The sequence below is a fragment of the Manihot esculenta genome, chromosome 9 (genome assembly GCF_001659605.2).
Source record: "Manihot esculenta cultivar AM560-2 chromosome 9, M.esculenta_v8, whole genome shotgun sequence".
Lineage (NCBI taxonomy): Eukaryota > Viridiplantae > Streptophyta > Magnoliopsida > Malpighiales > Euphorbiaceae > Manihot > Manihot esculenta.
This window is the reverse complement of record NC_035169.2, coordinates 32,158,777-32,178,361: the sequence shown is the minus strand read 5'-3', so window position 1 is coordinate 32,178,361 and position 19,585 is coordinate 32,158,777. Positions and strand designations below refer to the sequence as shown.

Sequence of the window (19,585 nt, the reverse complement as noted above, 5' to 3'; positions counted from 1 at the left end):
GGCAATCTCATTCTCACAATAGCCATGGAGGGGCCTTTTAACTGCTTTCGAGCATCGACCCTTTTGCCACCAGCCTTTGTAGGCCTCCTGTCATGGATGTCTAGAAAGAAAAAGTACGTCAGATTTTAAAAGAAAACCCTCACTGTTAACACCCAGATCTGGAAAATACAACACCACCAAACATATATATACATCAATCCATGATGATGGGGCCATTCAACACAAATGAGGAGCCAAAAAGGAGTCTTGCCCTGTTCTTTAGGACAGAAGAAGCAAAATAGACGAGACTCCACGACACTGAGAGAACGTAGAAAAGAGAAAGATCGAGAGAAAAATCTCCCTCTAGAAAAGTTAGAGAGAGATTAAAACGTGTTGTTGTTATTGTGTTTTTATGTTTTTACGGTGCTATGGATTGAATATAATCGAATTAAGTTTATGTCACTCACAAAAGTTAAATGGAAGAACAAAATAAAAAAAAACTTGTAAATTCATATATAACTTTAATTTATTTTAAAATGAGTTTTTTAAATTAAAGAAATTCAATTTATTTTTCATCTCATATATAAAATTTTAAAAAATTAATTGAATTAAATTTTTATGAATGTTTTTATTTTAATTAAAGCTATGAAAAAATTATAAAAAGAAATTTAGAATTTAATCTGCTTTATAGTCGTTTTCACCTTTTTCCTTCGATAAAGAAGAGATAATGATTAAACATTATAATTTTTTAAATCAAAATCTTCATTCGTTTTTTTTTTTTTTAATTTCATTTATTTTTTAAAATTTTAATTATTAAATTTTATTTTTTAACTGTTATATACAATTGATAATCGATTATACCTAATTTATATATAATATAAAAACATGATTGTTAATAAAATGAAATTTAATTTTTATGTTATATCTATTTTAATATAAAAAATAAATAAACATTATACCTAATATAGCAATTTTTATAATATTTACATTTATTTTATAAATACAAATAATTTATTAATATATATTAAAATTTAAGTTAATATGAAATTTTGTAATTAATAAATACTAAAAAAACATGATTTAAATAATAAATAAAGTCTCATTAATTATGATTTAATGAAAAAAAATATTTAAAATTGAGTTGATGTGTCTATCAATTATCAATTTTTTTTAATCACCTGAAAGAAAAATTAAACCAAACACCATCCTAGTTATTAATGGTTATTGATGAATTTATAATTACTGTTTATATTCATTATTAACAATTAAAAATTATTTAATTAAACATCAAGATTTTTAGCACTTTTTAATTAGTGACCATTAGTACTTAATCATAATAAAAATAAAAAACTAAAAAACAGTTTACCGGAGCTGACACGTCGGCCTTGGAGAACCGGCCTATTTAAGACGGCTACCTTCTATAGATGTTCCTCTTACGAAATCTGTTGTTCCAAGAACCCTAGCAACTAGCCGCACTCTACTACAGTTAATACTGCGATACTTGCACCTACTCATACTGGATTATCTTTGATTAGAGAATGGGAATTCCTTCTTTCTACAAATGGTTGACGGATAAGTATCCGGAGACGGTGGTGGACGCCATTGAAGAATCTCCGAGAGTGGTGAACGGCGTTGCTCTCCCAATCGACGTCTCTCGTCCCAATCCAAACGGCATGGAATTCGATAACCTCTATCTTGACATGAACGGCATCATCCACCCTTGCTTCCACCCTGAAGACCTGGTGTGTTTGTGTGTTTGTTTTTAATTTCTTATTTTGATTGATTATTATGTCTTCTCTGAGTTCTTTAGTTTCATGTCACAGCCAGCTCCCAAGACCTATGAGCAAGTCTTCAAATCCATTTTCAAGTACATTGATAAGATCTTCTCCGTAGTTAGGCCTCGCAAGCTTTTATTCTTGGCAATTGGTGAGTTTCTAGTATTTTCAACCTTTTTTTTAATATGTTGAACTGTTTGTATCTCTTTCTCATGAAATATGGAATCCGAGATGTTTGGGCTGTTTGGAGAAATACTGACCGACTTGCTTAGATGTGTCAGTTAATTGGGCATCAGTTGGCTTAGTTAAATCTTTCTTCCTTTTGCTGTCTTTTTCTTTTACCTTATTTTTTCACAGATGGTGTTGCTCCGCGAGCTAAGATGAATCAACAACGGTCAAGGCGTTTCAGGGCTGCTAAAGAAGCAGCTGAGAAAGTGAGTTTTACAGATTCTATATATATATATATATATATATATATATATATTTCCCTTTTGAAGATAAAGGAGAAGATTGAGATTCTGAGTGTTCTCAGGCCTTGAAAATGGAAGGTCTTAGTTGCGTTTCTGAATCAGAAGAAAAATCTACCCTTTCAGAGCAACTTAAGGAGATGGACTCCAATGTAATCACACCTGGAACTGAGTTCATGGCGTTATTGTCCTCTGCACTTAGATACTACATACGATTGAGGATGAATGGGGATTCAGCCTGGAGGGGAATAAAGGTAAAATGATAATTTTGAAGCATGGATCTTCCTTCTCTCTATCTTTTAATGTGTATGAATGTGGGTTTCTTAGGTAATTCTCTCTGATGCCAATGTACCTGGTGAAGGGGAGCACAAGATAATGTCTTACATTCGCTTGCAAAGAGATTTGCCAGGATTTGATCCAAATACACGGCATTGCTTGTATGGATTGGTAGATGCCTTTCCAATTCAATGTTCATACATAGTTCAAATCTAGGTATGGATAGTCTTCTAATGTTGTGATGAATATGTTACGATAGGATGCAGATCTTATCATGCTTGCATTGGCTGCCCATGAAGCACATTTCTCAATTCTAAGAGAGGTTTGTGTATAGAGAATGTAAATTAGCCTTCAACAAAGCTTGTTTCACTGGTCGCAAGCATTTGAATTAGAACATTCTTACTGTAACCTCTCTCTCTCACTCTCACTCTCTCTGCTACACAGTATGTCGACTGGGGAGGGAAAAAGGGTAAATTGAAGACTCAGTTTTTGAAGAATGGAAAAGCAAATCGGACTTGGAATTGGAAAAAGAGAAATGTAAATTTAGAGAAGAAGGGAAGGGTAGCTCAGAATCTAGATGATTACATCACGTGGTTGAATTTTCAGGTAATTTTCCCTGTTCTTTATAATTTCATTTATGATTTCTCATATTTTGTGATTTTATCCATTATATATGCAATCGTTTAACTGAAGTTGGTAATTCAATTAGAATTCAGTATTGAACAATGAACAATAAAATAATATCATTGTCACAGTCTGTTATATGATAATTTTCCCACAATTGATGTTCGTGCTTATAATATTTTAATATCCCTTCTCTATTTTGTTGATTTACTCTTTTTTATGTGTTGCAATTCAATCTGTGTGTGGATAATTATATTAGCTGGATCTCTTTTTTTTTTTTTTTGGGGGGAGTGGGGGTGGGGTTGTTGAAATTGTATAAATTTTATGGCCAAAAAGATTCTAGAAAGTTCTACTTCTGTGGCATTTTTTAAAAAAAATTTTATGGTGTCTGTTGTCTATTTAATGAGCAACAATCTAATGCTATGTACTGTCAATCACAAAATTAACTTATTAAACGTGCTGCATTTGCAGTTTCTCAACATATGGGTTTTGAGGGAGTATTTAGAGTATGATATGAGAATCCCAGGCTTAACATTTGAGGCAGACCTGGAGCGCCTGATTGATGATTTTGTCTTAATGTGCTTGTTTGTTGGGAATGATTTTCTGCCACATATACCAACTCTGTCAATATCTGAGGTATTCTCTCTCACTCTCTCTCTCTCTCTCTCATACATATATATTTATTTATTTATTTATTTTTTATCTCCGCAAGAAACAAACATCTATATAAATGATATCACTCTCTTTCTGCTGCTATATTTGTGTTGGAATTCAATTATGCTTTATGGTGTTTTATCTACTTCAGATGCGGTTTCTCCAATCCTCGTCACGCTATGTTCTTTCATATTGGTGGGGAAGATCATTTTTTTTTCTGCTTCTTTGTCACTGTCATTGGGGAATCATATATTTGACTTCTTATCACCACACTAGCAAGCAAACTCATTTATTCTAGAACTTGTCAATTACCCTAGCATAGTTATTCAGATTGTGGTTGAACATTCTTTGAGTTTTATTTAGTAAGGAATATGATGAAATGGTAAGTTCTTATTTTCATGTTGTATTCCATATATAGACTATAACATGATGTTATGTAATGGTTGCAAATCTGATGCTTATCCATCCCTATTGAAGGGGGCCATTGATTTGCTAATGATGGTGTACAAGAAGGAATTTGTGAAAATGGGTGGTTACTTGACAGACTCTTTTCAGGTGAGTAATTGAACTTTTCATTTGTTTCATATGACATGTTGAACGGGGCAAATTTCATAGCCTTTTGACTTGTATTTAGTTTTTCATTATAATAGATGTATACTTGATACATTAAGTAATATCATAATGTCATTTGCACCAGGAAATTTTTTTAAAAAATTCTTTTATTCTTTCATTAGTTGTTGTTAAATGCCCTATAGGTGATAGAAACCTAACTACATGGGAAGTATAACAACGCTGAATAAAGAAGTGAAAGAAAGAAAATAAAAGTCAGATCCTCTTCTCAAAAAAAGAAAAAAAAGTCAGGTCCTCGGTGAAACAATTCAGGACATCTATGAAATGCAACAAAGTATCAATGGAAGCAGTTTAAAATAACAATCCTATAAATATTCATCAATATCTCTGGAAGGATTTTTCTTTTCAACCTTGAAGTCTAGAGGCCTCTACTTTTTCTATGAACTAAAAAAATTTAAGCCTTTGGAAAAAGAAAAATTGAAGGACCTGACTATAGGGTATAGTTATTCTGTTCTATTATTTTTGAATCTGATATTCTGAGGTACAGCAGATGTTGCTTAGATTGATAGTTAGGATAGATTCCAGTGACGATATTTTCTAGGGTATTGCTTGGTGACCCTATTTGAGTTGTGGAGTCTACTCAGTGCTTCCAGCAATTTACTATACTTTTCAGTTTTATATGTCTGACCATTCTTTGAGTGTCTATCTTTCATTGACTGTAAGCTATCTTCTTTAGGTTTTTTCTTGATAGAGTGTGGAAAAGGTACAGAAATTTGAATGCTTGTATCTTGTAGGAAACTCGCATCTAGAATCAGCATTATTGTAGTGAAGTCCTCAAATTTTCCTTCAGGCCATTCATTTTAGTGGAAACAAAAATATAGAGATTCTCCAAAAGTTCTAGTTGTGAGAAGGGACTCCTAAAGAGTAATGGTGCTGAGTTAAATACATGCATTGGAAGTCTAGATTTTGTAGAAGGAATGAAGGGAGACTCAATTGGCTAAAATTTTAGCTCCAAAATGGAGCCAATTCATGTATTTATTTTCTATTATCTAGAAGAATGGAGTACTAGATGAGAATGTAACTCCTGTGATCAAAATAAGGTGGATGAAATGGAGGAGTGTGAGAGGTGTGCTGTAATATAGGAGATGATAAAGTGAAAGGTAAGTTCTATAAAATTATGGTTAAACGAGCTGTGTGTCATATGAGGGTGAATATTGTGCCTCTAAGTTACAACATACCCATGAATAAGATAGAAATGACATATGAGTGCGTATAGCACTCATTTGAGATAAAATTGGAGGGTTAATTAAGATGATCTAGTCATGTCAAAATGGAAGTGTTGTAAGTCATTGGTGGAAGCAGTGAGATACTGAGAATTTGTGGATGTTAATGTAGAATTAACGATGCTATTGGCAAAAAAAGGATTCTCATTGCTGACATTAACTAGTTTGAGATTAAGGCTTAATTATTATTGTTCTTTCTTTAAGAATATCAATCCAATAAAACCATTGGGCCTTAGCTTTTTTGTGTTTACTTTTTGCCATTAGTTTTCACAGTATTCTTAATACCTCAATGACTTTAGCATCTTTGTCCTTATTGTTTTCTTTTTCTTTCCCTTTTTCTTTTTTGGGATAAAAAATTGTTAGAGAGGTGGGGAGGTTTCAGGGTTTGGGTGAGGAAGGCAGGGTTTGAACTCCTAACAATTCGTACCATGAGTGGGGGAATTCAATCAATGGGCTATACTTTTTCATATTGTCAATCATGTCTGCACACACTTATTAAACCTGTCTATGAGCTTGTAAATACATATTACTGTTAGGAACTCTTAATATAAGTGCAATAACTATGTTAGTCTATGCTCTGCATTGCTAGCACAAACTATCTGAAAAAACTATACCTTTTTGTATATAAACCATTCATATAAACATCTAGCCTATGATCCTTTTTATAATATGTTACTTCTTTTGAGTCGTTTTCTTGATATAACTGATTGGATTCACAAGACTATAATGATATTTAGCAAATTCTTAATTTCTTTTTGACTATTTTGTTAATTTTGTAAAACCATTCACATAGCGTCTGATCTGTTAGTCTGTTTCCATTGTTGTTTAATGCAGTGATTCCTAGATATGTATCTTGTGTTTCATGTTCGTCAATCCAGTCACAATATCTATACTTGTTTGTATCGTCTGCACATTTGGCAAGCATTTAGTATTCTAGCTTAGGTATTTTTCTGTGTCCTATTGTTTTTCTCATTTAATGGGCAGATAAATTTTGCACGTGTGGAGCATTTTATACAAGCTCTGAGTTCACATGAAGGTGCCATCTTTAGGAAAAGGAACCAGGTATCCTATGTCATATTGCATTCTTTGTGTGATTTGAATTTTTTCCATTTGGATTCCATATTGGTTGCCATAACTTGTTATGTACTATTTGGTCACTTCATTTTCATTTCTGAAATATCCCTTCTGATGTTTGCCATTTTTAAATGGTAATAAGAGCTGTAAGAGTTATTGTAGTTAGATCAAAGTGGCTGGTGAGCCTAGCGGTAGGAGAGTATCTAGCTTGGTTCAGAGCAGCAATTGTTGTGCTTGATGGGTTGGATCTTGGGATTGTTTCTGTAAGTACTATCCATTGTTTCTCAGATAATGAAAGAGAAGAAACATTGCTCTTTAAAAAGGAAGCTTGCAAAATTGCTGCAGAATGATCCTAATACACATTCCACAAGTCATGGATCTTCTCTTTCAGTGGAAGAAGTACGGCACAAGCTTGCAGAATTGCTGCAGAATGATCCTAATATACATTCCACGAGTCATGGATCTTCTCTTTCATTGGAAGAAGTACGTCTCTGCCAACTTGCAGAAAATTTAAGTGCTTCATTTAGTCGGTCAAATTTTATTTGGTAATTTCATTGTAGTGTCTTGTTGAACATATTTTGAATAAGGAAACTGGAATTTACTTTTTTTTTAATCATCATCGAGGTAGGCTGGAGGCGTGGGTTTTGAAGGCTCGATCCGCCGTTTATACAAGGAAGCTGATATTTTAGCTGAGAAGGTTTGTTATTAGGTTTATGCATATCTCACTTTTAGCATTCAAGGTGAAAGCTTTTCTGCTTATCCTGTTAGGAACTTGTTTTACTTTTTAACAGATTAAACTGGGAGAAGATGATTGGAAAGAAAGATACTATGAAAAAAAGTTTGAGGCCAAGACCAAAGATGAGCAAGAGAGAGTTCGGAGGCATGCGGTGGGGATATCTAGTTATCATTTATGTTATCTGAGCAATATGGCTGGGATATGTTGTTTAACACATTGATATTTCTCTCTACATGTTAGCTAAAAATCTGTAAGCCAAAATTAACTTCAGTGTGACATTAGGAAAAATGAAAATGTAATGACACCAAGTGTGTTTTTGAAGTATTTCTAGCCTTTGAATAAGATGTCTTTTTTCTGCATGGATGTTATACATTGTAATCAAGTACTTCCTAAGATTTTGGTGCATCTCTCTTGCAAATTTATGCAGGTTGTTAAATACATAGAAGGGATTTGTTGGGTCATGAGGTACTACTATTTTGGAGTGTGCTCTTGGCAATGGTATGTGCTCTTTTTGTGCTTGTTATCCCTAAACATTGTCAGTGATGAGTCTAGAGAACCATACTTAATCTTGGTGTTTAATCTTGTTGGATGAAGAATAATGTCGTGGCAAGTTATCTTTATTTCTATTCGTTTGCAAAATTGAAAGAAAACACACCAAAAATGTCTTCTGTGAGAATTGAAATCTCATCTCTTTTCTGGAGGATTAATCGGAGATCTAGTTTTTATCAAATAGTTTCTTTCCCACAAAATTCTTTTTCTAGAAACAGTAACCAGCTTTTAGAGGGACTCAAAATAGCTTTGAAGGTTTGGAAGGATTCTACAATTTTGCTATTGTCTGCCAACATACAAATATGATTGTCACCTTTGAATAGAAGTCCTTAGTTTCTAAGAAATTTAGTTGACTGAAATCTAGGTGAGCGAACATTCTTGAAATGTCTTATTAACATTCAGGAGGTCCTTAGTTTCTAAGAAATTTAGTTGACTGAAATCTAGGTGAGCGAACATTCTTGAAATGTCTTATTAACATTCAGGAGGAGAGAGTGAACTGTTGTATGTGACATGGAAATGAATATTTAAGTTTATCGTATACATCTACTCTTAGTATGTGCCTGCTTGTGTGCACAGGTGCATGTGTTTACTCACAATCACACCTCTATTTTCAAAATCATTGACATAATTTTCATAATTTCACTTGAGATCAACTGTTGTTTTTTAGATTGAAATGCTGATGTTATAATTTAAATTTCGGAAATGGAATTTTACAGCTTCTTTTCTTTAGGTCTTCTTTCCCTGTAACATGTATATGTTGGATTGCTATTAATTGCATCAATAATTTTATGTGTAGGTTCTACCCTTATCATTATGCACCATTTGCATCAGATTTCTGTGGTCTTGATCAGTTGGAAATTCACTTCACACTTGGAGAACCTTTCAAGCCATTTGACCAATTAATGGCTGTATTGCCTGCTGCAAGGTTTTCTATCTGAACTTACTCCTGTTAATTATCTTTGTTAAAAAATGCTCGAGCTGATTTGTGTCCATGCAGTGCATCTGCTCTTCCTCCATTTTACAGGAAATTGATGACAGATGAATCGTCACCTATACTGGACTTCTATCCTTCTGGTACAGTTATTATCAGATGTGTAAGCTGACATTGTCTGTTCATTTTCTAGATGGTATCTGATTATTGAATTTACTGGCAGATTTTAGGCTTGATATGAATGGAAAACGTCGTAAGTGGCAGGTAGTGGTGGTTGATTCTTGATCCTCTGTCAACATGCATAAGCAAACCATTTGTTTTCTTATTCTCAAAATCCGGTTTGAATGCACAAAACTGGGTGAATTTTGCATGTTTATGAATTGCCTCTTCCCCACCCCCCCGCTGCGCTTCACAAATGTTTACTTGGGTTGAGCATTTTTCTTCTGATTTTCAGGCAATTTGCATTTTACCCTTCATTGAGGAGTCCCGTCTTCTTTCAGCAGTTGCTCAAGTTGAGCACACATTGACGGTAATATCAATGTCATATGTGGTTTGTTACGACAAGTCCTCGGTGGCATCTTTGTGTGTCTTTGTGTTTGATGGGGAGAGAGAGAGAAATGGAGATTTCCCATTTCTCCTTCAACTTCCATATCTTTAATACATATAATTATTAGTGTTTAAAACTAGTGTCTCAATTCCTTCCTAATTGTACTTGCATGGCCCAAATTAAATAAAACAAATTGAATCCAATTAAACAATTGAAATGCAACATGATAGTTAAGAGTTCTTATCTTAAATCATGTGGCATCATAATATTATTACATAGATTTGATGAGATAATGATGTGCATGGTTTACAGTTATGACTGGTTAAATCCACTAACTTTTGTGTGTGTGCGCGCGCGTGCATGTGTTGTATTGCAAAAGATGTTGAGAACATATTTCCCTTTAGGAACCCATTTTAGGTGGGTCTTGGCAACTTAACTAGCTAAACAGGTTACACATGGTGTGTCGTGTGTGCGGTCGGTGTTTTAGTCCAACATTATATGCAAATAACCGATCTTGTTGTGTTGGTGTTGTTAGACACTCTTATACTATCAGCATAGAACTAACAAGATATACTTACCTGAGTTGCCACCACTAGGTAAAGTAACATTAGAACTCCTGTCCCATTTATTTGACACGCTTGTTCTCGGGTGGAAGAATAGACATGTCTTTCAAGTTCTGTTCCATGTTATGTGGTGTAGATTTAATTTAAATAATGTTCCAAATTACTCCTGTCCCATTTATTTTTTTTTTACTTGACAGGATGAGGAAAAAAGAAGAAACAGTTTGGTTGTGGATATCCTATTTGTTCATGTTTCACATCCTCTGGCAGACATTGTAATTCCTTTCTCTAAGCAGAACTCTCATCCTAATATGTTGTTGGAAATTGACCCAAAAATCAGGTGCGTAATTTGGGCCTGATGAAATTTGTTTTTTATGATTATCATCATAGTCATCACCCTGATGTAAAGGTATTGTTGTATGTTTTTGGTATTCTTCATCGATAGTCTGGCATTGTCTCAACTTCATTATCATCCTTGTCTCCATCATAATCATTTGCTGCATCATTTTGGCCTATCCAATCCAATTTTGTTAGCTAATGATTGCCTTTTGTTCAAAGTTAAAGAAAAGATGGTATGGATACTTGAGTTATTCACAAGAGAAAATATGCGTTGATTCATTTTGCAATGGAGTGGTATATCAGTAATGGGGTAGCGCTTAAGAGGGAGAGAATCAACAAATTCCTCTTGGGGAGCAACCCATTCTTCGCAACCGCAGCATACAACTCTTCATTGTAATGCGCTCTCCAATTGTGCTTGTGTTATGCTTCCTTACCACAGAAAGTCTTTTTGAAATGGCTTCAATGAGAAGAAAAACAAGGTCTTAAGAGATCCTGCTAGCTCACCTTAGACACTTTAAAGGGGGGTTCTCTTAGTTCTTGGTTTGTGAAGATATGTGGTTAGGTGCTCCATCTTATTTTTCCCATTGAGGCTGAACCTAAACATTTGCTCAAGAGATAGTTGTCTAGACAACCAACCAACCTAGGAAAAGGTCTTTTCTTAACATCAAACATGTTGATACTAGATAAAATGTTAACTTCAACAGTTTCTTTGTCTTCAATCCTCATTAATTTATAGGAATTAGTCATTTCAACATGGATTTTTGTTGTTCCAATGGTCCAACCATTCCTCTTAGTCACAGTCGCAATAAAGAAAGGGATAATTTCTATCAAAATCCTTGCATTGATGTCTCCTAAGCATAGTGAGTAAAATAGGATCGTTCGTCTTTGATTATACTATGGCCACAAATTGGATGTTTAAACCATTAGTCTTTATTTTGTATTGGATGGAGAATTTTTGGAATCCAAATTGGTAATGATGTATATATTAACAAAATGTTCCATTTTCTTTTAAGATGGGAGTTCAATTTATTCAAATGATAATTATTTTAAATTAAATTTCATTGAACATCACCTATAATAACAAACCTTGTTTAACATACAAAACAAGTAGTAGTTAGGTAACGAGTAAACTATAGTTATGGAGAGATACAAGGAGAGGGATGGATGGTATGATATTGATTTAGGTTTAATGCTTTGATATTGTATGGCATGTGCATTGCAAGTGGTGTTATACAACTTTTTCTCTTTTGAGAGTGCACATATGTTGCAAAGAATAAAAGCAATGATGGAACTTCTGTTCTTTTCAAAAAGAATTATCTTGACTAGAGTTATAAGTGACAATTGATGCAAATATAGGCATTAAGATAAATTGTTTGCTATCCATCCATTAAATTTTAGTTATATTTTCTCGATCTTTGGATACTATTCTTTATTTTCCACTACTAACTTATCATGCTTCTATGTTGAGGAATTTATTTGTGTTGGATATGACTAAACCATCGTAATCTACTCTGTCTTATCTTATCCCTATTGATGTCTGTGGTCATTCCCAATTTTATGCATTATCATATTACTAATCCACATTTCTACAACACTCTTTTTATGGATATGTATATAGTACACTTGTCGCAGTCCACCATTTCATCCCTCTTTTTCAATCCTATAAGTTACATTGTCAAGTGTTACTTTTTTTGGATAATGGAACAAATGATTGAAATCACAGTCGCAGCCATGTTTGCAGTCACGATCGCTTATAGTGGAAACAAGCATGTAACAGGCATAATATAATGATAATGGTCTATCCATGCAATTTTTTCATAAAAATGCAAAGTTCATGTAACGAAGAGATAGTTAAAGATACAAGTACAACTAAGATACCCAATTAACTCAAATATTACAAGGTATAGATGTGTGGAATTAGAAAGATAGTTGATGATCTTAACTTGAGAGAAAAGAAGTGACATTTGTATATAGATATTTAACTAGAAAGTGAGATACAACAACTTAAGACCACCCAATCCAGGAAAAAAATGAGTTGTTGCCTCCATTTGGCTTTAAAAAAAAGTGAGGTAGCAGTCTGTTACTATTAGTTAATGGTAAATAATGGCTGATATCGTTATGTAATGAGTATAATGACTGTTATCATTATGTATAGGCATAATGGCCGTTAACAGGAACAAATTTTTATTCACCTATAAACAGCAATCTGTATATACTGTAACGGCCTTTATTTAAAACCATGAATAGAACTTAAATATTTGAAGTTATTGCATTAAACTCAATCTTGTGAACCTCACCTTCCTTCTGCGAGTGTTGAACTCACAATGCATGTATTCTGCCTTACTCCTAGCCTAAAAACTTTACTGTGAAGACTCAAGAGTTCTCCATAACTTTATTTTTTATCAACTTCTTTACTAGTTTCATCTGCTAAACATCATTATTTACAAATAATATGCACCACGGAACATCATCTTGAATGTACCTAGTTAGTTTATCCATATATTTATGAACTTAAAGTTGATCGTTAATGTAAAGCCACATATTGAAGTTGGATTAACAGTAATATGAGTGGCAGTGTTGGAACCTTGAAAAAAATCATGTGGCAATGAACACGTTGACCTGTGCCATGCTTGAATTTATATCCTATATTTTCTTTAGCAAGAGCTAGGCTTATATTTTGTAGGAAGAAAGAATCAACCTTTAACACTTTTTTTAATTGACCAAGTAAATTTTTGTTATTAATTACGTTTTTAATATTTTTTTGTAATAGTTCAAATTAGATTTTCATTTCTCAACAAGAAGAGAATCTTTAACACAGATAATTTTCCAGTAAATGATCAACTAAATCTTATCGTTAGTTCGGTTTTCTTTTAATATTTTCTGTTTTAATTTTTTCTATAGAAGTTCAAATTAGATTTTTCAGTTTTTATTTTGTTCATCTACAGCACCTAATAATTGTGCCCAAACTCCACAGCCACATCATCTTACTTTTTTGCAAGAGTGTATTTTGTGGCTTGGTACCATAGACTCACTGTACTCGGTTCCAGTTAGGATAATAGGATACACTGAAATAATACCTTTCTCAGTCAACTCCTCCTTTCTTTCTCTTCTGGAAACTAAAAGTTGCCTGTCCTTTACCCATAGGGTTTTGTTATAGGTGATTAGCCATGAGGAGTCATCGAACTTGAATGAAGTCCATTAAAAGGAAGTCCAGATAGAAAAGGTGGCCGAAGCTTGTGTCATACTCTGCGAATGGAATGTTGAAATTTAGAATAAAGAAAAAGATAAAAATAAATAACAAAAGGAGGATATTACATGGTTTTGATACTGACATCCTTGGTCCTCTGACACAGTCTCATAGCACTTCATTTTATTCACTTGTATTACATAATAAAGAACAGTCTATATTTATAATGGAAGATACGGGATATATATGGCATTCCATAAACCATTACTTAGTACAAGGACTAGTCAAGCCAATGATTTTGCTATTCAATCTCATGATTTTGTCATATCATATCCCATGAAATAACGCCATCATTTTCAATCCTCCCATTTGATGAGTTTTTTTTTTTTTGCTGAAGTTAAGGATCCACAGGCAAGCTCCCTTGTTTTGATCTTAATAATAATAATAATTAGTTAGATACCATGTAGAAGAAGATTTTGGGAGAGTACGTTTGGGATTCAAACCCTAGACTGAAAGGAGAATATCAGAGAGAATTGGCTTTGGGACTTAAAACCCTAGATTAAAGTGGTTAAGTGAAATATGGGATACAAATAGCTTGAGACTCAAAACCTTGGCTAAAATAGAGGGGGAAATGTGGGAGAGAAATAGGGCGAAGTTGAGGAGTGGCTTTTGGCGTTCACATGCGCTGTTTCTGATGTCAAGGTTCTATTAGGGCAGTCGCTGCCTGATGGGTCTCCTTTTAGGGTGGGGGCTCTGGCTCAAAGATCAACATACAAGATAGGCCTTCTCTTCAAGTCTTATGTTCTCATACCAAGGATTGTATTTATCAAATATGACAGAAGAGGAAAAAACAGAGAAAAAGACTTGAAATCCTAGGCTCTGTTACCATGTAAAATTCCAACTTGAAAAAATATGCATAACAGTCGGTGAAGTTCTGTGTTGAGCTTGGAGTTGCTTTACCAAAATGGCTTGAACCAGTTTGGCATGGCTTTGCCCTGCTATCTACTCTCTCGCTTTTTTCTTTTCTGTTCTTTTCTTTTCTTTTTTAATACCAATGTGACATCCAACACTCCTCAAGTGCACTGGACTCAAGTTGGCCTATCCACTAGGGTTTAGGCTGTTGTTTTTGGCTCGATCCTTGCATTTATCTCTTTTTATGAGCTGATGCATCCACTTGGGTCTAGCTTCTTGTGGATTGCCCACCATGATTTTGGCTTTTAAAATGTGACATGCTCTAATACCATGAGAAACTCGAAGAGATGGGAGAGAATTTGTGGAATAATTGCTTGATTATTCCCTCAAGCTATGGGCCATGTAAATACGTAATTTTAGTAACCCTGTAAATGAATATATACTATAAAATCTAAGTTAGGGATTTGAACTTCTTACTCACAGCCATATATATATCTTTGTTGTCTATCAAAGGCATTGACATGATTCCAACTTTTTATTTGCTAGTAGGAATCTTCTAATAGAGAATGCAATAATTATTTTAATGTAATTTTGTGGATATAAGAATAAAAAATCCTTGTGTTTCCATTCAAGTTCTCAAAATTGTTTGAAATGTGATTCAGTAATTTCAAACTCCCTCAATAATTTTAGCAGTAACAGTCCAACTGTACCTATCATGTTTTATGATGGGTTATTTGCTTATTGATGGAAAATGTGACTTGTGATTATTCAAATTGATGGTTTTCAAAACTGTAATACTGACTGGATCCTTCTCATGATTATGAAGTGGTGGAATGAATGGATTTGTTTGCCATTCCGATGAATCAATCTGGTCTGAGGAAGTTTATTCACCAATTGACGGCATGCAGATGATCACAAATAATGAAGTCATGTAAGTTGCTGGATTTGGTGCTTCCCTGCAGAACTGACTTTATTTTTAAAATTTTTTGGATTTTTTCTTACATTTCTTGCAGATCTATCATGTACAAATATCCACTGTTTCATTTCCATATCTCAAGACTGCCACAAGGGGTGATCTTGCCTGGCAAGGCATGTGCTTCTTCTTTTTCTTTTTCTTCTTTTTTCTTTTTTGGTTCTGACATTTCGTGAATGAATCTTGCTTTGTTTTCCCCTGCCAGTCTGTGAGAGAACAGGAAATTTCACCACCACACATCTGGCATGAGACGGTTGTTTCCAGAGGTACATCTTCTAGAAGGTATGTAGTTCCAATCATATAAATGTGGTCATCTACTAGTCAAATAACTCCTGTGGGTAATTAGCATTAATGAGAACTATGGAAATTTTAGAGAATGTATGAATTGATACCTGTAGGACCTTTATCCAAGTCCTTAAAGAAATATAGGACAGTGGAAGTTCCATAAGCACTTCATTTCAACACATATATAGATCATGGTCCATATTTTTTAAGAAGTGAGGTGATGTCTGACTTGCATGTTTATTTATGAAAATTATTAATTATGTTCCTTGCCACTTTTGGTTAGCTCAATTGGGGAGGAAAATGGTAGTAGTTTGACTAGAGATCACAGGTTTGGGCCATAGTGCTATCTTGCTGCACTTAAAAAGTCAAATAAATAGAAGATCCATTTTAGCAACAACAAACAACAATGAGAACGGAGATTTAAACCTAAACTAGTTCGGAAGATATTTTTTTGGAACATTTTGTTATTTACTATTTTCTGTGCTGCTTGTTACTTGCTAAATGTTGGTGTGTTTTCCTTCCTGGTAGGCCAATTCCCAAGTCCATTGCAGGTTCTCATCTGGCAAATTTGTCTCATCGACTTGTGTCTTTGTGTAATCCCACCAAACAAGAATATAAACATGGATACAAGGGACCTGGTTTCCGTGTAGATGCATCTAGATTGGGGGGGAGTGGAAGAAAAGTTATTGCTGGGAAATGGAACAAGGATAACAGGAACTCCATTGGTGACAGATATAAAAGAAGGGAAAATGGTGAAGGCGAAGGCATCCCACACAATGCAGGGAAATTGAAGCAGAGCATTACCAGTGAACAGAGAGAGGGTAATCATGCTGGTGCTGATGGAATCAAGGAAATAAAAATAGAAATTCTTTCTAAAAAAGCGAAAAGGAAATTAAGAAGAGAACAGAATGAAGGTTTTGGTGTCCCAGATAAAGATGTTGTAGAATTGGAGCATAGGAATCAAACAAAATGTGATAATGAGAAAATGGACAGTTACACCAGTATTGAGAAACTAGAGGGTTGCATTGCTGGGAACAAGAGGCAAGGTTATGATGCTCCTGTAGTTGCAGAAGAGGCGGTGGGAATAAAAACACAGGTAAATTCCAGTAAAAGAAAACGAAGGTCTCGTAAAAGGAGACAGATTGAAGCTGCTGATAGCTGTTCTTTTAAGGAAGAAAGGAACCATGCAAATGCGTGTGCACTCTGGGAAGCTAAAAGTGCTGAACTAAGTGATGAGAAACTCGACAGTTCTGGTGTTATACAGCAGATAGATGGCAATGCTCACCAGGTAGGAGCTAATGGACAGGAAATACAGACTTCAAATGAACGGGAAACACAAGCACAAATCAATACCAAGAAGAAGAAACGGAGATCAAAAGCAAGAAGTTCCCTAAACTGCACTGTGGAGCCATTTGATTCTTGTGGTCATATCCAACAGGTTCGATGTGATGGTAACTTTGCTGGTGCAAGTGGACTGGTGGTCCCCTCCAAGGGAATAGAAATGAAACAAATTGATGGCAGCCAAAATAACAGTCTTGATGGTGGTGTTTCCAGGGAACAGGGAGGTGGTTCTGGTGATCATGTTGGTGTGAGCGCAGCTTTGGAAATTAATACAGTAGTCAAATCCAGGAAGAGGAAGCCGAGATCCAAGAAAAGGAGAAAAATTGAAGATGCTCTCCCCATGGTGGAGTCTGGTGTTCTGAGCAAGGAGGTTGGTTGTGATGGTAACATTGTAGGTGCAAGTATACTGGTGGCCCCCATCTCGAGGTCAGAAAAGAAACAAGTAGATGGCCTCCTAAGTAACGGTCTTGAGGAAGTTGGGGCTATTGTTTTGAGGGAACAGGGAGGTGGTTCAGGTGACCCTGTTGGTGCAAGTGCAACAGCAGAAATTAATACTGATGTCAAATCCAGGAAAAGGAAATCAAGATCCAAGAAGAGGTTTAAAATTGAAAATCTTGTTCTCCCAGTATCAGATTCTGGTGTTCTGGGCAAGCAGGTTGGCTGCGATGCTAACATTTTAGGTGCAAGTGGACTGGTGGGCACCCCCAAGGGGTCAGTAAAGGAACAACCTGATGTTATCCCAAATAAGAGTCATGAGAAAGTTGGGACTGGTGCTCTCAGGGAAGGAGGAGATGGTTATGGGGACCATATTGGTGTTGGTGCAGCAGCAGAAATTAATGCAGTTGTCAAATCCAGGAAGCGGAAACCAAGATCCAAGAGGAGAAAAATTGAAGATCATTCTATCCCCACACTAGATTCTGATGCTTTGAGCAAGCAGGTGGTCTGTGATGGTAATATTGTATGTGCAAGTGGACTGGAGGCCTCATCCAAGAGCTTGGAAAATAAACAACTTGATGGCATCCCGAATAACAGTGTTGAGAGAATTGGAGATGGTATTTTCAGGGAACAGGGAGGTGGTTCTGGTGACCATGTTGGTGTAGGTGCAGCAGCAGAAATTAATACATGTATCAAGTCTAGGAAGAGGAAATCAAGATCCAAGAGGAGGAGAAAAAATGAAGATCATGCTCTTCCCATATTGGAGTCTGATGTTCTGAGCAAGCCGGTGGGCTGTGATGGTAAAATTTTAGGTGCAAGTGGACTGGTGGCCCCTTCCAAGGGGTTAGAAAAGGAACAACTCGATGGCAACTTGAATAACATTCTTAAGAAAGTGGAGGCTGGTGTTCTCAGGGAACAGGGAGGTGGTTCTGGTGATCATGCTGGTGTAGATGCAGCAGTGGAAACTAATTCAGAAGGCAAATCCAAGAAGAGGAGATCGAGATCCAAGAAAAGGAGAAAAATTGCGGATCAGGCTCCCCCAGCATTGGAGTCTTGTATTCTGCACAAGCAGGCAGGCCGAGAGGATAACATTGTAGTTACAAGTGGACTGGTGGTGCCTCCCTCTGCAGGGTTGGAGAAGAGACAACTCGATCGCATACCAATTAACAGGCTTGAGGAAGTGGAGGCTGCTGTTTTGGGGGGAGAGGGAGTTGGTTCTGGTGACCATGTTGGTGTAGGTGAAGCAGTGGAAGTAAATACAGAAGTCAAACCAAAGAAGAGGAAACCGAGATCCAAGAAAAGGAGACAAAGTGGAGACAATGCTCTCCCCGTATTGGAGTCTGGTGTTTTGAGCAACCAAATCAGCTATGATGGTAACATTGCAGGTGCAAGTGGTCCGGTTGGCCACCTCCAAGATGGCGAAAAAGAAACTTTGATGGTATCCTGAATGTTGGTCTTGAGGAAGTGGAGGCTAGCGTTGGCAGGAAACTGGGAGGTGGTTCTGGTGATAATGTCGGTGCAGGTGCAGCAGCAGAAATTGATACAGAAGTCAAATCCAGGATGATGAAAGAGAGATCCAAGAGGAGAATTGAAGATGATGCCTCTCCCAAATATGGCATCTAGAAGTTGTAAGGTCTTGTGCTTGTGAGATGAGAAGGTAATGTCGGGTTTACAGTTTTGAGTTTGAGAGATGGATTGCTTGTAGAATTATAGGCGTGGCTCTGCACTGTAGAGCAGTGTGGTTTAGAAGAATGTTATGCTGCAGAATCGAGGTCCGAGTTTTAAAAGCATGTGCATCCAGAGTCTGTGATATGGGAAGCCAATTCTGTTGGATTCAGAAATTTTGTAGAGTTTAATTTAAGTGATGTTTCTTTTTATAATATTTTCATACTAAGTAGAGGGTTACAAATTTTTTTTAATTAAAGAATTATTTTTAAAAAAAATCGTGTTGAATATATTTGAAAATCTAATCTTTTTTTTTCCTTTTAACATATGGTTTATTTGCCATTATAAGTACACAAAAAAGGAAACTGTACTTGCATGCTTGTCAATGCAGTGAGCTGAATGATCTTCGAGATTAAGCAGCCA

At 35.5% G+C, this 19,585-nt stretch overlaps 1 protein-coding gene across 1 annotated transcript; it reads left to right on the top strand.

The window, feature by feature from the left end:
• Window positions 1–1,401: 1,401 nt before the first annotated feature.
• On the top strand, window positions 1,402–19,452 carry LOC110622768 (5'-3' exoribonuclease 2 homolog). Its single transcript, XM_021767393.2, has 23 exons — window positions 1,402–1,721; window positions 1,803–1,905; window positions 2,112–2,188; window positions 2,287–2,475; window positions 2,549–2,668; window positions 2,757–2,819; window positions 2,942–3,103; window positions 3,593–3,757; window positions 4,253–4,330; window positions 6,613–6,690; window positions 6,991–7,185; window positions 7,331–7,399; window positions 7,494–7,589; window positions 7,866–7,936; window positions 8,784–8,912; window positions 8,985–9,061; window positions 9,142–9,182; window positions 9,373–9,447; window positions 10,226–10,365; window positions 15,290–15,394; window positions 15,477–15,552; window positions 15,642–15,718; window positions 16,250–19,452. The coding sequence occupies exons 1-23, from the start codon at window positions 1,518–1,520 to the stop codon at window positions 18,942–18,944; spliced, it is 5,085 nt and encodes a 1,694-aa protein (XP_021623085.1). The 5' UTR covers window positions 1,402–1,517; the 3' UTR covers window positions 18,945–19,452.
• The last annotated feature ends 133 nt before the right edge of the window (window positions 19,453–19,585 follow it).